Source organism: Pogona vitticeps, chromosome 2, assembly GCF_051106095.1.
Source record: "Pogona vitticeps strain Pit_001003342236 chromosome 2, PviZW2.1, whole genome shotgun sequence".
In the NCBI taxonomy this organism is placed as follows: domain Eukaryota; kingdom Metazoa; phylum Chordata; class Lepidosauria; order Squamata; family Agamidae; genus Pogona; species Pogona vitticeps.
The window spans coordinates 194,673,502-194,691,184 of NC_135784.1; the positions used below are offsets into that span (position 1 = coordinate 194,673,502).

Genomic DNA, 17,683 nt, shown 5'->3' on the forward strand with positions numbered 1-17,683 from the left:
TACATTTCCTGCAATTTGTAGCATTAATGGGTTTGCATTTGTTGATTTGCATGCAGATGTGTATTGTAACCCATCCTCCTCCAATCATATTTCCATGTCTGCATCTTCTTTACTTGCTTGGAGATATAGATACTTAGAGGCAGGATATAGAGAGAAGTACAAGTAATGTCTTATTCCACCATCTCAATGCAGTGATGCTAAAGGGTAGGCAAAGACAGAACAAGAGTCCCACCTAAACCATCAGAAGTAGAGAAGGGGATGATGACTCACCATTTTGGCAAGTCTTCCTGCTTTGTGAGTCATCAAAAGTTGACAAAAAAGGCAGAATGGAAAAGCCATAGGATGGCTTTTTAAAAAAATTGTATGGGGATGAATAAAAATGGGGAAATAGTCATTGATCTGTATTCATCGGGACTTAAAATTTGATGAATACGGATCGACGAATATACAACGAATTGGCTATATTTGTCGAAAAAAATGATCCATTTTTATATTCGTCTCCATCTCTAATCTGGAGGCATGTTCTTCAAGCATAGCAACTTGTGTTAATGTAGTACAGTACCATGGTGTTCTACAAATGAATCATCATGATCCAGTGTACCAGGTTCCATGAGTGATGGGCTTTTGCTCAACATAGGCTGGCCTTGCAGATCCTCAGTTTGCATTTCGCTTTTTTGGGGGGGTCCAGGTCCTGCTAATTTTGGACTAAAACTCTCATAAGCCACAGCCAGCAGGGACAATGGTCAGTGATCGTGGAAGTTTTATTCCAAAACTACATGTGAAGTGTACCAGGCTCCTTACCCCTTGTTTGCGTTTTGTGTCTTAAAGCACATTAAACTGAAGATGAGCTTGAGTTTTGCTAACATTTTTGACTGTTGTGAAAAGTACTTTTTTCATTGGCAGGAGTATGATTAGGTAGCATTTTTTACAGGAGTGTTCTAGTGTTCATTGTTTTTCGTCTGGAGAGCAGAGAGCTCTTGCCAAGATAATGGATGCATTCTCTCAATCCATTTTGAAAACTGAATGGTAGAAGATGAAATTATATATATAATTCCAATTGTAGCTAAAATAGGGTTAGAGGGGCTTTTCAGATAACATTTCATGCTTTCTCCCTGAAAGTGCACCTTCGACTTTGAACATATATAATGAAAATGAAACAAAAATTAAAAACTGAAAACAAATATTGTGGTATCTTAAAGGCTAACAGATTTATTTTGTTGACTAAAATTCTGTTGTGTAGATGCACTGGTGGAAGGGCAATGAAGTAACTTTCAGCAGCAAATTGCTGCTAATTAATGATTGCCCACTTGGACTCCTCACTGTGTACAAGTCACATGCCTTGACATGTAACCAGGAGCTGAAATGGGGACTCATTACTGGCAATTTGCTCCATTGTCCTTCTGCCAGCGTAATTATAGAAAAGGACCTTGATGTTGTGAGTTTTTGTGGATTCTAATCCATTTTGTGAAGCACAAAGAGTGAAATAAGGTGCCACTGTTTTTTTTTTAATTAAATTGTTATACATGATGAAATAGAATTAACATGTCTGGCTCTGAAAATGAAATTCCACATAGATAATATCCTTGGCCCAAAATTTTGTATACCGTTATTTCACATAAATCATCTTTTCTCTCTCAGTGTCTTCCTTCTAAGCATTATCACACTTTGAAAATCCTGCAGGATTCTGTATGTGCTGTCATTCATCCTGATGACAACCTAGTAAAGTACATCACTTTTCTTTTGCAATATTACTAGCTCAGCTGGAGTCTGAATTTGTGGCTTCTTTAAGGAATGCCTAAAGGCCAAGTGAAAAAAAAAACCAAATTGTTTTTTAAAAGTTAAAAGCAGAGAAGGGAGCTTCATTGGAGCAACAGGAAGAGATGACATAAATTTTCCTCCTCTGCCACAATCCTTATGACTCCACTTCCATCCTGCTGCTACTATTATTGTTATCTCCAGTTTAGGCATTTTCTTCTGGAGCAGATAGCAGCCAGAGTGTAGATTTGCACTGAGAACATAATGAAAGGGGTTACTTCTCCTGGATCCATATCTACTCTTACTATCCTTTTTAGTTTGTAGACCTGCTAAGTTATATCTCAAACGTGACCCTCAGTGAGGTCATGGTTCATAAGATTTCACTGAGGCATTTCCTAGCTCAAAATGCATGCGATGATACTATTATTGTTCTCAGGGATGATGGTCAGGTCTTTCTCATTTCATCTTTCCCCAGATTGGTGGCTGGAATATCACAGGCTCCTGGAAGGAGACGGATTTTAATGAGACACTTCAGATCCTCATGGAAAGATACAACACTTTTCCTTTCTTCAAAGCCTACATTGGGCCCAGTTCCTCTGATCCAAGCACCAATATTATCCAGGTAGGAACACTGAGAATATACTGCTAGAACAGAGGGCCTCGCCTGTCCATGGAGCAGTGACTCAGAGAGGAAGAAGAACAATGTGCAGGAACAGGCAGCCAGGCAGAATATAGTGTTAATCCTAGGGTCAGTTAAAACAAACACTAGTACTGTAATATATTTTCTACAAATATTTCTAACTTGAGAACAAGTTGCAGGGAGACTTCTCAGATGAGTCAAGCAGTGCCCTTCTTGCTTGCAGAAATCCAGGAAGATAGACAGTTTACTTCAGGTAGAAGCCTCCTGCACTGTATGTTTGTTTCTATCTCATATAACTGGTCAATCAGACTCCCAAAGCAGCTTATACCAAACAACTAGTAGGTACAATTAAAAAGACCAGTGTGCGCTAACACTGCCGATGGGGCAGCCAGCAGTGGTAGACAATGAATGACTGGCATGGACAAAATCCCCGATCTCACAGGCAGCATTGACTTGGGTCCCCGAACTGTGGCCTGTGAACCCTAGTGAGTCATGAGGCAGCTGTGGAGGCTGAAGGAAAGGGTGCAAGCAGCAAAGGTCAGTTGATGGAGTGCTCTTTTGAGCTAAGCTGTCTCTTGAGAGAGGAACAGAAATTGCAGAAGCTAGAGACAGGAGACTGAAGGTAGAGGAGAGATGGAAGGAGTGACTGAACATTCAGATGGAGAGCATGGAAGAAAGGAGAATGGACTGGGTAGTGTGTGTTTGGATCGGGTGAAAGGGACAGGATAGGACATGCAGAAGATACTTGGGATGGGAAGACGGACTTTTGCAGAGGTATGTCTTTCTATGTGCCTTGTTTGCTTTGAAGGTTTACTAAGGGCACATCTACACTAGCCCTTTTGATGTGGCCTGGTGCAGTCTAAATAGAGTTGCTTGAGCCTGAGGGGAGGAGCAGTATGCCATTTGGCATGACCCTTGTATCCAAATGGCATATTGACCTCTAGCAACTCTCCAGCTCCTTCTGCTGTCAGTTGAACACTATCCCTGTTCTCTTGCTGAGGGGCAGGGGAAATGAAATTAACGTTTTTGCTTGGGCTTCACTTATATTAAATTTTTTTATTTGTCATGTGTTTTGTGCCAATCGAGAAACTGCCTGCAACTCTGGTTTTGACTGGCACATCACACAAAGACAAAGATTTTTTAAAATTAAATCTAAGCAATTCAGTGCATCAGTGATGGTCTAGTAGACTCTCTATCTATCTATCTCTCCTCATCTTCTGCCCCTCTGCAATTCAATTTGCCAATATCCTAAAGCAACTCATTTATTAAGCCACTTCATATTACTGGAGATTCAAACCAGAAGGAGCTGGTTTACAGCTGCAAGGCTTGATTTTTGTCCATGCCCAATGATTGCACATGCTGAGAATGGACTAAACTAGAGTGCACTAACCCACACCAAAAAAGCAGAAGGCTCATAAATGTGCAAGATGGGGTGCCTAGGGGGCAAACTGGACCACTCATTTGGAAGTTGAGTCATGACAACTGTCCTTCTTTCTTGTTAGGTTGAAATGTTTCGCTACTCATCCAGGCAGCTCCTTCTGATGGATGAGTAGCGAAACATTTCAGCCTAACAAGAAAGAAGTCTATTTGCCATGACTCAACTTCCAGATAACCATGCCTGGATGACTGAAGATCTTCACAGATATCTGGACCACTCCTTATGTGGTTGCAGAAAAAAGAGTGAGACAATCCACCCTGTGCAATGCACCAAATAGGGGGACAAGTGCCCATGTGAACTAGCCCTAAGCTGTGCTCTCTTCTGGTCCTCTGTCTTCTTGGTTACTGGCTAATTGTAAAATGCATTCAGCCTGCATATTATTTCAGAGAAGACATTCTCTCTCATACAAATCCCACTGCTTTTAACAAAAGGAAAAAGTAGATATCTGTGCAGCATACCAGTGTTCCTAATCTGATCTGTCCTTACCTGGTTGCTGTAGCAGCAGAATTTTCCTTGTGTTTTAGTTCTAGTTTCCTGACCTTAACTAACCCACTACTAACACAACATAACAATTCCTGGAATTATCTTTGATTTCATTCAAAGTACTGCCTGTAAAAAACAGGAAACAAGAACTGATGGGACTATGGTGTGTGGCTTCCAGAAACATTGCCAAGGCATCTTCCCTCCCTTTCCCACATGGAAATGAAATAACATTCCCTCTGCCTTTCCTTGATGTGAAATAGGAACCCACAGACTTGCTACTGCTTTGTAAAGAAGGTGGGAAGGAAATAGCCTGTGGTATGATAATCCTATGCTTGTTTGCACAGGATACAGAAACAACGCACTCCCAACACAGTCCCAACCGTGTGTTTGTTCAATGTCGTCAGTGAAATGCACTCTCAAGATTTAATCCGAGTGTATATAGGATTGCGGCCAGAAGACAATTATCAGGTGAACAACAAGTCAAGCAGCAGGTCAAGCTATGAGACCTGGAGTGTATCTACACCACCTAATTATATTAGTTTGCTACCAATTCTAACTGTTACGGCCACCTCCTACGGAATCTTCCTACAAAGAAAGGGAGGCAGTCATTGTGTTGGCAAGCATGGTTGTTATATTCACATTGTTTACTCTGGAGCGGCAAGTGCTCTAGCAGGATTTTGCAGATGTTTACAGAAAAGAGAATACAGTATAACAGTCAGTTTCTAACATGTAGAGGGTTGGAAAGAAAGTCATACAATAATCTTCTAAAGGCAAGAGACTTATTGGAGAGCAAACTATAGTGAAAAGAGAGAGGTTGTCAGACACAGCTGTGAGACATCAAAAATTAGGGTGGCCACTAATTTCTTAGAAAGAGGAGAAAAATTGCATAAAATGTGCATGGGCTGCTTTAAATTAATATGCACAAATGCACATGCAAGACTTTATCAGTAGGTATTAAGTGTCTATGTAGAAATACAAGGCAATTCTCTGTATTACGAATGACCAAGGAGTGTATCTGCTACCAGCTTCAACTGGCAGAGCTCTGTTCTGTGACATCTTGGGTGGGGTTTGCCTTTTGTTGCAATGTTTAGAATTCTTTGCTAGACGGTGCAAGAGCCCATGGGTGACTGAGGTGTTCTCTAGCCCAGAATGCTGGGTACCTCAATACACTATAAAACCAGGATTCCATGTGGAGACGTGTAAATGTAGTGTATATAGACGTGAGTAAGTGATGTACGGTATGTCCGTGCTGTCTTAAGTGCCTGTTGTCCGGAATTGTCTCGAGCTGCTGGTTCTCTCTTGTAATGGTAAAGGTAAAGATTCCCCTTGACAATTTTTGTCCAGTCGTGTTCGACTCTAGGGGGCGGTGCTCATCCCCGTTTCCAAGCCATAGAGCCAGCGTTTGTCCGAAGACAATCTTCCGTGGTCACATGGCCAGTGCGACTTAGACACGGAACGCTGTTACCTTCCCACCGAGGTGGTCCCTATTTATCTACTCGCATTTGCATGCTTTCGAACCGCTAGGTTGGCGAGGAGCTGGGACAAACGACGGGTGCTCACTCCGTCACGTGGATTCGATCTTACGACTGCTTGGTCTTCTGACCCTGCAGCACAGGCTTCTGCGGTTTAGCCCACAGCACCACCACATCCCTTCTCTTGTAATGATTACTCTAATAATCTAAGGCAGTGGTTCCCAACCTTAGGTCCCCAGATGTTCTTGGACTGCCACTCACAGAAGCCTTCACCACTAGCTGTGCTGGTAAGGGCTTCTAGGAGTTGCAATCCAAGAACACCTGGGTTACCCAGGATTGGGAACTAGTGATTAAGTACTCACCCTAGTCACCTACTATCTTTAATTCGCCCCAAACAACCTTCAAGTTGCTCTTGTACATCTTTACCAATATACTCTGCATTTATGACCAAATAAGGAATGCATATTAAAATTCCCATTCCATTGAATTTTGCTTCTTGCAAGCCCAGGATTTCTTGCTGAGAGAATCTGAATTCTTGTGACATTCCTTGGCTGGAAGTTGAGATTGAGACAGCCTGTCTCCTCCAACACCCCCAATTAGCTTCAATATTCTCTGCAAGAAAACCACGCACCATTGCAAAAAATACCAGGTTTCCACTACTAATTTTGAAACTTTTTTTTTCAACACCAAGCAGCGCTTGGGGATCTAAGTATATAGGGATGCAGATCTCTGCTTGTTTCCTCTCCCAAAGAATTTCAAAAATTTTCTCCATGCCCTGCCACAGAGAAGATTTTTTTAAAAAACATCAATCAGCAATTATAATGTAAAATGAGGTATTTTGCACAACCCACAAGTAGCTGCTGCCTTATTGTGTGGATGTTTGAGAATCAGAAGCATCCGTGGCTTCTTTACCCTTTTAAATATTGATCAGTCCATCTGTACTTGCTGTATGTTTGTGCTTTGCTTATCGCAGGGCGTGTTTACACTCTTGTTTTTTTTATCAATTTAATTTCCAGTGTATTATAAATCAAGTGTGAGTAATGTGGGCTTAAGTTGCCGTGTATTTTTACATTTCTTCCTTTAAGACAATTGATGAAGAGAGTTTCAGTGGTGCGTGTGTGTGTGCGCGCGCGCACGTATGTGCGTATGTGTTTCATCCTTAAGGCAGAGCAACTAGCACAATAAAGGACAGTGGGTACCTGGAGCGAAAGAGTCCTTAAGCATTCCTTCTCTCTTTATTGCTGTGGCGGCTGCTTAAGAATGAAGCATGCACGCACATACCCTGCGGTGAAACATTCCAGCTCTGGTCTTTTTGCCTAGAAGCAGTGGTTGTGCAGGTTCTCCTAAAAGCACTGCCCTGCTTTGGCCCTGGAAAAGACGGGGCCCAAATAGGATTAAAAAAGAAAAAGTAGGGAGTGTAAGAAATGACCTACTGGGTGGGTGCTTTGAAAAAAACCCTTCATAGAAAACGCTGCTCACTCATTCACATATACAGAATTGATTCATTGGAATCTGCCTCAAAATAAAGAGACTTGGCAGAGGAGTAAAACAATTTGTTCGCCTAATACATTACTCCGTGCGTGCACGTATCTCATGTGTATGCCAAACTTTAAATCTTTTTTTAAAAAGCAGAACCTGGAACAACAGTGGGGTCAAGCTCAAAGAGAAAGGAGACTGGATTTATGCAGATACTGAATGGACACTTCACACAAGTGATGCATGTTGAACAGATTCCATAAATTAGTCAAAACTGCACGCTCTGTGGTCTTGTGGCTTGATTGTTTTTGATAGTCAGCCAATCCTTCCGTGATTGCTCTTTACGGGCGTTGCTTTTAAGGGGGAAAGACTACTAGCTATACAGGCTCCTACAGAGGTATTGTGCACAAGTTTTAGAAATCTTGATGAAGAAGCACTCAGTGTATTCCTCTCAGTCTGGAGGCTGGAATTTAGCAAGTATTATTCACAGCTGTACTGGGCATGTTGTGTGATAGCTAACCAGCACCGGAGGCAGAAACAAGCAACAGACCAACCAACTTAGTGCTGCCAGCCTGTCTGCAGCTGCAATTTTTGTCTGTTGGTGGTGCCTGCCTGCTTTTTCTAAACAGCCTCCCCGAACCCACTTCATATATGATTGTGTTTTGCACAACAAATAGACACATCCTGCAGTTTTTACACAAGAGGTTGTGCAAAATATGAGCAAAATCCTGCACAGCTTCCCAAAGTTTTTAAAAACAATTTTTTAGTGATAAATCTTGTTGTAAGAAGGCAGAACAACTTTTTCACTTGCCTGCCAAGAGTGCATTGTAAGAAGATTTAAAACTCCATCTTATTTAATCTCATTCTGATTTACAAATCAGAAGAAAAAAGAGGGAGAAAGATCTCATCCGAGTCTGTTTCTGTGAGTTCAGTACTGTATTCGCAGAACAGGGATGACAATTTCGATTTGGACAGGACCTCGGGGATCAAATTGCAGAAATAAGCAAAGCCAAGATTATGGGGTGGAGACCGTAAAGTGGGCAATGCCATGTGATTTCTTACCTTTCAAATGCTTTTGCAATAGATATACAAAGCATAGATCATTTTTATATCTTGTATAAACAAGCTCCAGTGTCAGAACTTCCCAGGTAACAAATCAGGGCTTACTTCCACACCTGTCTACTCTATGGTAAGCCCTAATGCAGTACCTTTCTGGGCTACAAACCAAAGCTCAGATGCTTGCAAAGTTATTGACAGTTACTGACTGGAATTGCCTCTTGTTTGGAGATAATAGCAAAAGATTGGAGATAATAGCAAAGAAACTAAAGACCAAAGGGGAACTTCTAGGATGCATACTGTCGGCTGGGTTAGGGTTCCTCGGCTATAGAGGTTTCCTATCCATAATAAGCAGCTAAGTGGTCACCACAGGTCTTCCTTAGCACATTTTCCTCATTGCACATGTCAGCACACATTTCCCAATCATTGCTGTCTTTCGTTATCCCACCTCTAATGTTGCTAGAATTCAGTCTTCCTGTTTCTTCCTTTCTTAGATCGACCATCCAGAGTTTGAGTTGCCACCAGAAACACACTTCAAGACCACAAGGAATTATCCCCAGGTAAGATATCAACTTGTGCGTGAAAGAGTCCATCGATTCACTGGTTTTAAGTAAACTTCCCCCCTAGGTGTCTTCTACTGATTACTTGGTGTTGTATGGATCTGAAATAACCATTGGCTATTTATTCGAACAAACTAAGCACACTTGATGAGAAATCAAATGATAGGTATGCATGGGCAAACTAACCTTATGTAGCAATTCTGCCCATTTTGAGCCTCTGTGTATAAATTTATATATGACTATGTACTGTATATCAAGTGTGTATATAAACAGTCTTGGGTGCCTGGGTTGTGGATGGTCATGGGCAGAGCGCTAGGGTAATACGGGGTTGAGTAGCTGAATGTTACTGGTTAATGTGATTGGAAAGTTATGGAAGGGTGGTTTGGAGGTTAAATTGAGATATGATTGTTTAGGATGAAAGATCAGAAAAGTCAGAGCAGAGAACTAAGGGAGGTAGAAGCCTGTTTGAGAGCTAGTGATAGACTGTGGTATCATTTATGAAGAGATGTTTGTTGATAATAATTAGAGTGTGTATGTCAGAATGATTGATAGTCTCTAACGTAATTATTTTGAACTTTAAATACTGAAGAAATATATTTGGATCTTGCTGTTGTTTTAATATACAGCTTGTTGCACAACCGGCACAAGATGTGTGGGGCTGTGATGGCTGCTGCTCTGTGGGGTGTTTCATCTTTTTTTTAACAATCAGCTCATCCTTCTGCTCTTGCAGGATGTGTACAGTTTTGCTCCTTCAAAGGAACAGGGCACTTGTTTTGCAAAGACTGCCACACAGATATTTTGCATATATTGCTGAAAACCTTGCCAAGAAAACAAAAAGACCCTCTTTTTCTTCATTTTGTGATTTAAAGGAACCTTACAGGGACTGGACATTTCTTGATTTGGTGCCTCATTATGCTGGGCAATCTAAATCACTTAGAACAGGACATTTAGATCGCATTCTACAAAACTCTAAATAGGAAGTCCAAAAGCAAAGCTGGAGTTAGCATCTTTATAGGATTACATGGAACTATATTGGCCCTGTGTGCCATTTGGCTATTACAGCAGCATGATTAAAGATGTAAATTCTATACTGTACTCGTCTCATTCTCATTGGTAAGAAAGAGAAACTGCAAAAATTTCTCTTGTTTTCAAACAATCCTTTGTATTTCTAGGACTGATTTTTGCATAAATTGTGCAAATTTTACCAACTGCATAATTAAAAAGCAATAGCTGCTACTTTGTTGAATTGAGTTCTAAGAAACAGAAGCACAGAATTGCTATTTTTGTATTTTTCCCCCTCAATCAGCTATTCCCTCTATGTTTTCTTGATGCATATGCTTTGTTTTATAAAGGGAAAGACTTTAGTTTTGTACAGACAGATTCTGCACAGATTACTGAAACCTTAACAAAAAAAAAAGAGAATTTGTTCTCATACTGGAAATGTGAAATATCATCAGAGTTAGTGAACCTTTAGCCTGCTGGCTTGCAATGAATCAGTAATGTTGTGAGGTTTCTTGATGTTTCTAAGTACTATCCTTGGTAGCTACAGTATCAGCTTTTGGCCATTTGCTGTAGTGGGGCTGTGTTAACCTTCCTATGGCAGGTTAACACAATGGCAAAAGACTAAGATTCTGAATTCCCACTGTCAAATATTGAGACCTCGGGTCCTTATGCCTGCACAAATTGAAATTAGCAGGGGAAGGAATTATATGTGACAGTGCTGGCTGTTGAATCTTGGTTGAGAGATAAATGTACAAATATATGTGGGTGGATATTAGAAGGATTCTTTAATGGTCTGGAGAGTTTTATACTTTGATCTGATGGAACAGATGTCTCAGAACAATATCAAACAACTCTCTTTTTTTAAAACAGGTCTTGCGTTCATACTACTTGTACCTCTTGAACCTAGGATTACTGATGGGAGGGAGTACAAATGTTACCTCTACCTACATTTCTTTGGCATTCTCCTTTATCTCAAATCTCCAGAAGGCAGTTACCCCTTTGAGAAAGCGCCAGGAAAAAAGGATGCTGTTTTATCACACCACCATCAGGGAACTCCAGGTCAGTTTATCTCCAGCAATGTGATTCAGAAATGGGGGGGGGGGGGGGAGAGAGAATGATCCAGCAAATGGTTATGATGTGGAAAAACAATCTGGACTAAATAAGTAATTGTTTTGATTTAGCAAAGCTTTTAAAAATGTTTTTCCTTACTGGAAATGGAATGGTTCCACTTTTTAAAAAAATGTCATTCATTTTAAAGAGCAGTCTTGATTTTGTAGTACATGATAGGATTTTTGAAATGTCCAGCAATGGTTAAGCTTTCCTCGTATTACAGAGTGACAGGCTAAGCAGAAAGGTCTCTGATAGCTATAGATGAACGATTTTGGATACGGGCAGAAGGAAGAAAAGGGGGGAAGCCCCAGATGAAACAGGCACTTCAGAAAGGAGCAGTTGAGAGAGGGGGGGTCAAACTCGATATGCTTAACAGGTATTATGAAGCCATTCTCCCTCAAGTGGTGAAAGATGCCCATTTGTCACCGCACGGGCTTTTCCTGACCTCCATATCTTGCCTTCTAGATGTGCTTTATTTTGTGATTGGTCATTGAAGGTAAACATTGCATTTTGTTGTTCTGATTGCTGAGGTGTGCATGCCTTGTTAAAGTCTAGTTTTACCCAAGGTTTTTGAAGAAGGCAGCAGGCCAAAAGTAGGGAGAACAGACAGAGAAGATTAGAAAGAGGAATACTCTAGAGCTAGAAAACTGGAAGAGGGAAGAGGCAGGCAGGAGAGCAATATGCGTCGGTGAGCAGAGACTGAAGAGGTTAAAAAGTGCTCTCAAGATGTGTCTACGCTGGCCCATCGGACCGGAGCAATTTGGCTTTGCTGTGGCTTGATTATCATCCTATTTTACGGTTATACTCAGGTTAGATGATCATACAAAGAGCCCAGATAATTTTGGTGCCAGGAACTACACTGGCCCTCAATCTGATGCAATTTAATATGTGCCCACAGTCCATGCCCTCCCTTCCTTTGATATCACCCACCTAGCAACCCCAGATCTCCTTTCTTATCTTCTCCCCCCCCCCCTTGGAGAGGTGATCTAGTGCTAAACTAAGGTATTAATTCAGTGATAAGGTTATCTGGCACTGAGCTAGTGATAAGGTGATCTAGCACTCAGTGGTGTGGGTTTTTTAAAAAAAATCCTTTGGGATGACTCCGGAGAAAGACTGAGAGGGTGGCTGTCCCTACTCTTACATGCTTACTGCATCACCCTAACACCACCCAGATTCACTCCTTATGTAGAACGAAGCAAACGAAAACACTGTTTGAATTGTTCCAGCTTACACGAGAGAGTGTTAGAGGAAGGACAAGGATGCCCCCTTCTGACTCTTTTGCCGTTCTCTTTCTCCATGAACATTTCACCAATTCGTTGTGTTGGATGTTGTCTTTAGGAAAAGGCCCCTGCTATTGATTGGCTGTCATGTCTCCGGGCAGCTTTCCATCCGGTGAAGCTGAACGTGTCTCAACAAATTGTGGTGCACGATATAGAATATTTAAAAGGAATGTCGCAACTGATTGAAGAATGGCAGAAGAGGAGGTAAGGAATAGCCGTGTCTGCTTCCTGGAAGGATAAAGACTAGACATGTTCATCTCCTTAGACAGTACATGAGGAGAGGGACTCCAGTCACACAATTGAAGTAACAGAGGTGGCATTACAGTGGACTGTTTGATATTACTTTAACAATTTAAACAGCTAGAAAAATAATTTCAGTGGTGGACACATAGTGTTTTTGTGTCCATTTAACTGGCCCTGCAACCCTCCTTTCTCAGCAATTCTTTGCCCAGAAAGGAAAGTTGAAGCAGTTAACTCATCTATCTCCAACAGATTATTTGTTTGCATTTATATTTCAAAGGTGTAAAATACAAAACTAAACTATCATAAAAAGGCAGGTGTTTGAATGTGCAGAACGCTTCATTAGGCAGGTTTGCAGAATTTGGAATGACAGCGACGGAAAAAGGGAGGTCCAAAAAATTAGCCTGTCTTCATACTGAAGCCAGAGGCTCTCTAAAGACAGTGAAATTTCCAAGATGGACATGGCAGATTTGAAGAACAGGTTTGTAGTGTAGAAGAATCAAGCTTCTGTGCAAGGGATGTAGAATATAATTGGTTTCCTCCATCTCTAAAGGGAAAGGATGGCAGATCAGTCTGTGAATGCTCCATTACCTTTCCTCAGGGCACATCCTTTATGGTTTGTTGCTTATTTCTTAAGCAAATACAGTAGATCATTTATTTATTAATATTATTTAATAAATAAATTATATTTCTACTTAAAAGGACCTTGTGGCCATGACATGAACAAAACAATATACATAAATTGGCTACAGCAACCCAGGTTTACCACAATCACACAAGAGAATTTGTCATAAAATGCAATACACATATAACATTATATAGTATTATAACAATTTTCCAGAAGAGAGACACAGAAATCAAACTCCAACGGTAATATCATTTAGCCCAGGTCTTGCAACCCCAAAAGCTTTGTAGCCTCTCACTGCCCCCCCATGCTCCCTGCATTTTTTTTAAAAAAGTGGCGAACCACTTAATTAACTGCTTAACCTAGTAGTGCTTCTTGGAAGTCTCCCCGCCCCCACCATTTTCCCTCTGTCTCTCTTTAGCTAGAATTGATGTGAATAAAAATCTCTAATTATCATCCTCTTTCCCAGATTTGCTTACCCATTTCTCTTCCATGAGCTTCTTTGTTATTCAGAGACATTTGAGCTTTAATTGTTATTCAAAATGCCTTAATTGTTTATTTGGAAAGGGAAACGGCAATTCAAGTGCTCACAATAATTGCTAGCTGCTCTTGTGTCTTCTCATAGTAACTAAAGTTAAAGTGCATGGATTTTTAAATTCATTTAAAATTATATAATAAATTATTCTATAATGAGTTAAGTATACTCTTTAATGAATTAACATTGATCTTTAGGTCTCAGACAGTTTAGGGCAAAAATGATTTATTTATTTATTTATTTATTTATTTTATATCCCGCCTATCTAATCAATTAAGATTACTCTAGGCGGCTTGGGATTTTATTGTTATAAAATATAACAGGAACACAGTCTACTACATTCTGCTCTTTTTGAGCATATTGTCCTCAAGCAGTTGGCCAGCCTCTGTGACACTGTTGAAATTTCCTACTGCCTGAAGATGTAAAGTGATGTAATACCATAAGTGTGATCAAAGCACTTTCTGTCCACAGTCATTAATAATTATTTTCAGAAGGGAAAAAGTAGGTAAGGTAAGTTGCAGTTTAAGTAGGCCCATTTGAATCATGAATTCATGAAGGAGTTAACTCACTAAGTCCCTGTTGATTCAGTGAGCGTAGTCTAAGGTGATTTATTACACTAAGCAACAAGACTTTGATCAATATTTTTTTAATTAGTATTCAACTGTTGGTCAAACTGGACTTTAAGGGTAATGCATATTCCCTCTGATGAATTCTTCCATGGGATTTTTTCAGATATATGCCTCAGCAGTCAGGCAATAATTGCCTTCCAAAGAAACACAAAACACAGCACGCTAAATGCAAGAAACATTGTAGATGAGGAAAATCAGGTGCTGTGATAAACAGAACACTTTCAGCACTCAAGAGAGCACCTTTTAGTAAATGCTTCACCCAGCCCAGTGGTTTCCAAACTTGGTACCTCAAATGTTCTTAGAGTATATTTCCTAGAAGCTGTAGCTAACATAGTCAATGGTCAGGACTTCTGGAAGTTGTAGTCCAAGAAAAGCTCAAAGTGGGAACTTGTGGTCTAGTCTGTCCCTCTGAGGAAATGAATTGCATGTTTTCTCTTTTAAGAGATGTTCTGCAGATCTACATGATACTGTGCTTGGTGAGAAACCTTTCGCCAGCCCTAGACAGACGATTCCAAGAAGCTAATCAGAAACTGACAGACATGATAGAGAGCAGTACAACGGAATCACTTACAGTGAGTTGGCTTCTCTTTATGACCCACATGCTCCAGTGCAGGAAGAATTTACAGTGAGTTGAAAAGCTCTGAAATAGTTTCACAATGTGATGTAAAATTATTCAAAGTGATGCTATGTGGGGAAGAATCACAGTCCCCTGGACTGCAAAGAGAACAAACCTATCCATTCTGAAGGAAATCAACCCTGAGTGCTCAATGGAAGCACAGATCCTGAAGCTGAGGGTCCAATACATTGGCCATCTCATGAGAAGAGAAGACTCCCCGGAAAAGACCCTGATGTTGGGAAAGTGTGAAGGCAAGAGGAGAAGGGGGCGACAGAGGACGAGATGGTTGGACAGTGTCTTCGAAGCTACCAACATGAATTTGACCCAATTCCGGGAGGCAGTGGAAGACAGGAGGGCCTGGCATGCTCTGGTCCATGGGGTCACAAAGAGTCGGACACGACTTAACGACTAAACAATAACAACATCAGAGTCCACTGAGCTGCACACAGTAGATGGTTTTTCCTGGTGGCAGTGATCAAAATCTGTTTTGAAAAATATGATTGGGAAAACATAGACTCATAGAATCACAGAGTTGGAAGAGACCACAGGGGCCATCGAGTCAAATCCCCTGCCAGGCAGGAACTCCATCAAAGCACTCCCGACAAATGGCCATCCAGCCTCTGCTTAAAAACCTCCAAAGATGGAGACTCCACCACACTCCGAGGCAACCTATTCCACTGCCGACCAGCTCTGACTGTCAGGAAGTTCCTCCTGGGATTCAGGTGGAATCTCCTTTCCTGTCATTTGAAACCATTGCTTCTTCTCCTAATCTCTGGAGCCATGGAAAACAAACCTGTCCCTTCCTCGACATGACATCTCTTCAGATATTTAAACATGGCTATCTTTTTGTAAGGCTAAACATTCTCATCTCCCCCAGCCGCTCCTCATAGGATATGGCTTCCAGACCTTTGACCATTTTGGTCACCCTCCTCTGGACACGTTCCAGGTTGTCAACATCCTTCTTAAACTGAGGTGCCCTGAAATGGACACAATACTCCAGATGAGGTCTGACCAAAGCAGAATAGAGTGGTACTATCAATTCCCTTGATCTAGACACTATATTCCTACTGATGCAACCAAGTATTGCATTGGCTTTCTTGGCAGCCACATCACACTGCTGACTCATGTTCAGTTTGTGGTCTACCAAGACTCCTAGATCCCTTTCACAGGTACTGTTGTCTAGCCAGGTGTCTTCCATCCTATATCTGTGCAGTTCATTTTTTCTGCCTAGCTGTAGGACCTTACATTTCTCCCTGTTGAAAATCATTTTACTAGTTTTGGCCTAGGACTCTAATCTGTCAAGGTCATTTAGAATTTTAATCCTGTCCTCTGGGGAATTAGCAACCCCTCCCAATTTGGTATCATCTGCAAATTGAACCAGCCGACTCTCTATTCCTTCATCCAAGTCATTGATAAAGATGTTGAATAGCACAGGACCCAGAGCAGAACATTGCACCACCCGCTCCAAAACACTGAAATTCACAGCACTAGCTTTCAGGTTCCCCGAATATATCTTTCAATATCATAGTTTTCAGAAGGTGGGAGCATAACTTTCATTCATTTTTCGTATTTCTTCAAAATAACTTCCTAGTAAATGGTGTGCAATGTCACCTTTTGTTTTTGTCATTTCCCAGGTTAAACCGGACCGCTGGAGAAAATGCCTGAGTGAAACCAGCACTTTTTTTGGGCCTATACTTGGGAAGATGATTGTGCAGGAGATTTTCCCCCAGAAGGCCAAGGATCTCGTAGGTATTCAATTATACTAGATACTGAATCACTTTTCTGTATCCTCTTATCCTTTGTTAATATTCTTTTGAATACTGTGTATCCATTGCCTACTCCTTACTATTGGCTCATGTTGTATGAACAGATTCCACGGACCTAACTGGGGTAGGGGCTCCTACAGAGTAAGGGACTCCCTTCAGCAAGAAAACAAGATGATTAAAAAGTAGGCAGTCTGCATCTTCTTTGTCTTACTCCACACAGAGGATTGTACAGCCACTGTAGGACTGTTGCATTAAATTCCCATGCAAGCAAAGTGATAGCTGGGAATTTAATGCAACAGTCCTACAGACACAAATGAGAAGCTCCCATTGTCTAGAATAAGGACCAGCAATGGAAGAAAGAACTTTTGAGAAAGAACTGGGGAGAAAGCTCCAGCTTGATTCAAATTAACTTGTACAACATGTATGTAGTTAATAGAAAATTATGCAAACCAGGCTGTCTAAATCCCAGAGCATTCCCCATGTTATTTGTCAATGTAATCATGCCCTCTGCAAATGCTTGTACCTGTCTAAATATGGCTAAAGTGTTATCTTAATTCTGAGGTCTCTCTACTTTTCCTGGCTAGGCTGAGCTGATATTTGCTGAGATCCGCAATACCATCCATAGCCATCTGGATTCTGTAGAATGGATGGGTTACCAAGCCCGTCAAGAGGCCAAGGAGAAAGTATGTATCTGGGTTAGAGTGACTGTCAGGAGGAGAATGTGGGTGTGGATAAAGTGTACCAGAAACACAGTCTGGAGACAGTGTTTCTTAGGATCAATAGTTATGACAGGAAAGGAAAGGAAAAGGGCAAAAGAAGGGAAGGAATCAATGCTGTAGTGACAAGTCAATGGCTGAATGGCTCCTCATGTTTATATGAGGCCAACTGAGATGTATTATACTGATTACAAAGGCTTATATTGCACACTTCTTTTCCTTCAGAGGATGGCTCTGATACTATGTCTGCACAGTCCCAGATAGTTCACCAGGTTAAATCCTAA

The 17,683-nt window shown here is 41.1% G+C and overlaps 1 protein-coding gene across 9 annotated transcripts in view; it reads left to right on the plus strand.

The window, feature by feature from the left end:
- The window catches only part of KEL (Kell metallo-endopeptidase (Kell blood group)), a 55,176-nt gene that overhangs the window by 25,020 nt on the left and 12,473 nt on the right, over nucleotides 1–17,683 (plus strand). For 6 of the 9 annotated variants that reach the window (XM_078384770.1, XM_078384767.1, XM_078384771.1 and 3 more), the window contains 7 exons: nucleotides 2,231–2,377; nucleotides 8,815–8,880; nucleotides 10,753–10,941; nucleotides 12,331–12,476; nucleotides 14,744–14,873; nucleotides 16,552–16,662; nucleotides 17,268–17,366. In XM_078384770.1, the coding sequence (XP_078240896.1) occupies nucleotides 2,231–2,377; nucleotides 8,815–8,880; nucleotides 10,753–10,941; nucleotides 12,331–12,476; nucleotides 14,744–14,873; nucleotides 16,552–16,662; nucleotides 17,268–17,366 (888 nt within the window). The remainder of the gene's footprint in view (nucleotides 1–2,230; nucleotides 2,378–8,814; nucleotides 8,881–10,752; nucleotides 10,942–12,330; nucleotides 12,477–14,743; nucleotides 14,874–16,551; nucleotides 16,663–17,267; nucleotides 17,367–17,683) is intronic. The other 3 variants (XM_078384775.1, XM_078384773.1, XM_078384774.1) reach the window with 1 other exon arrangement.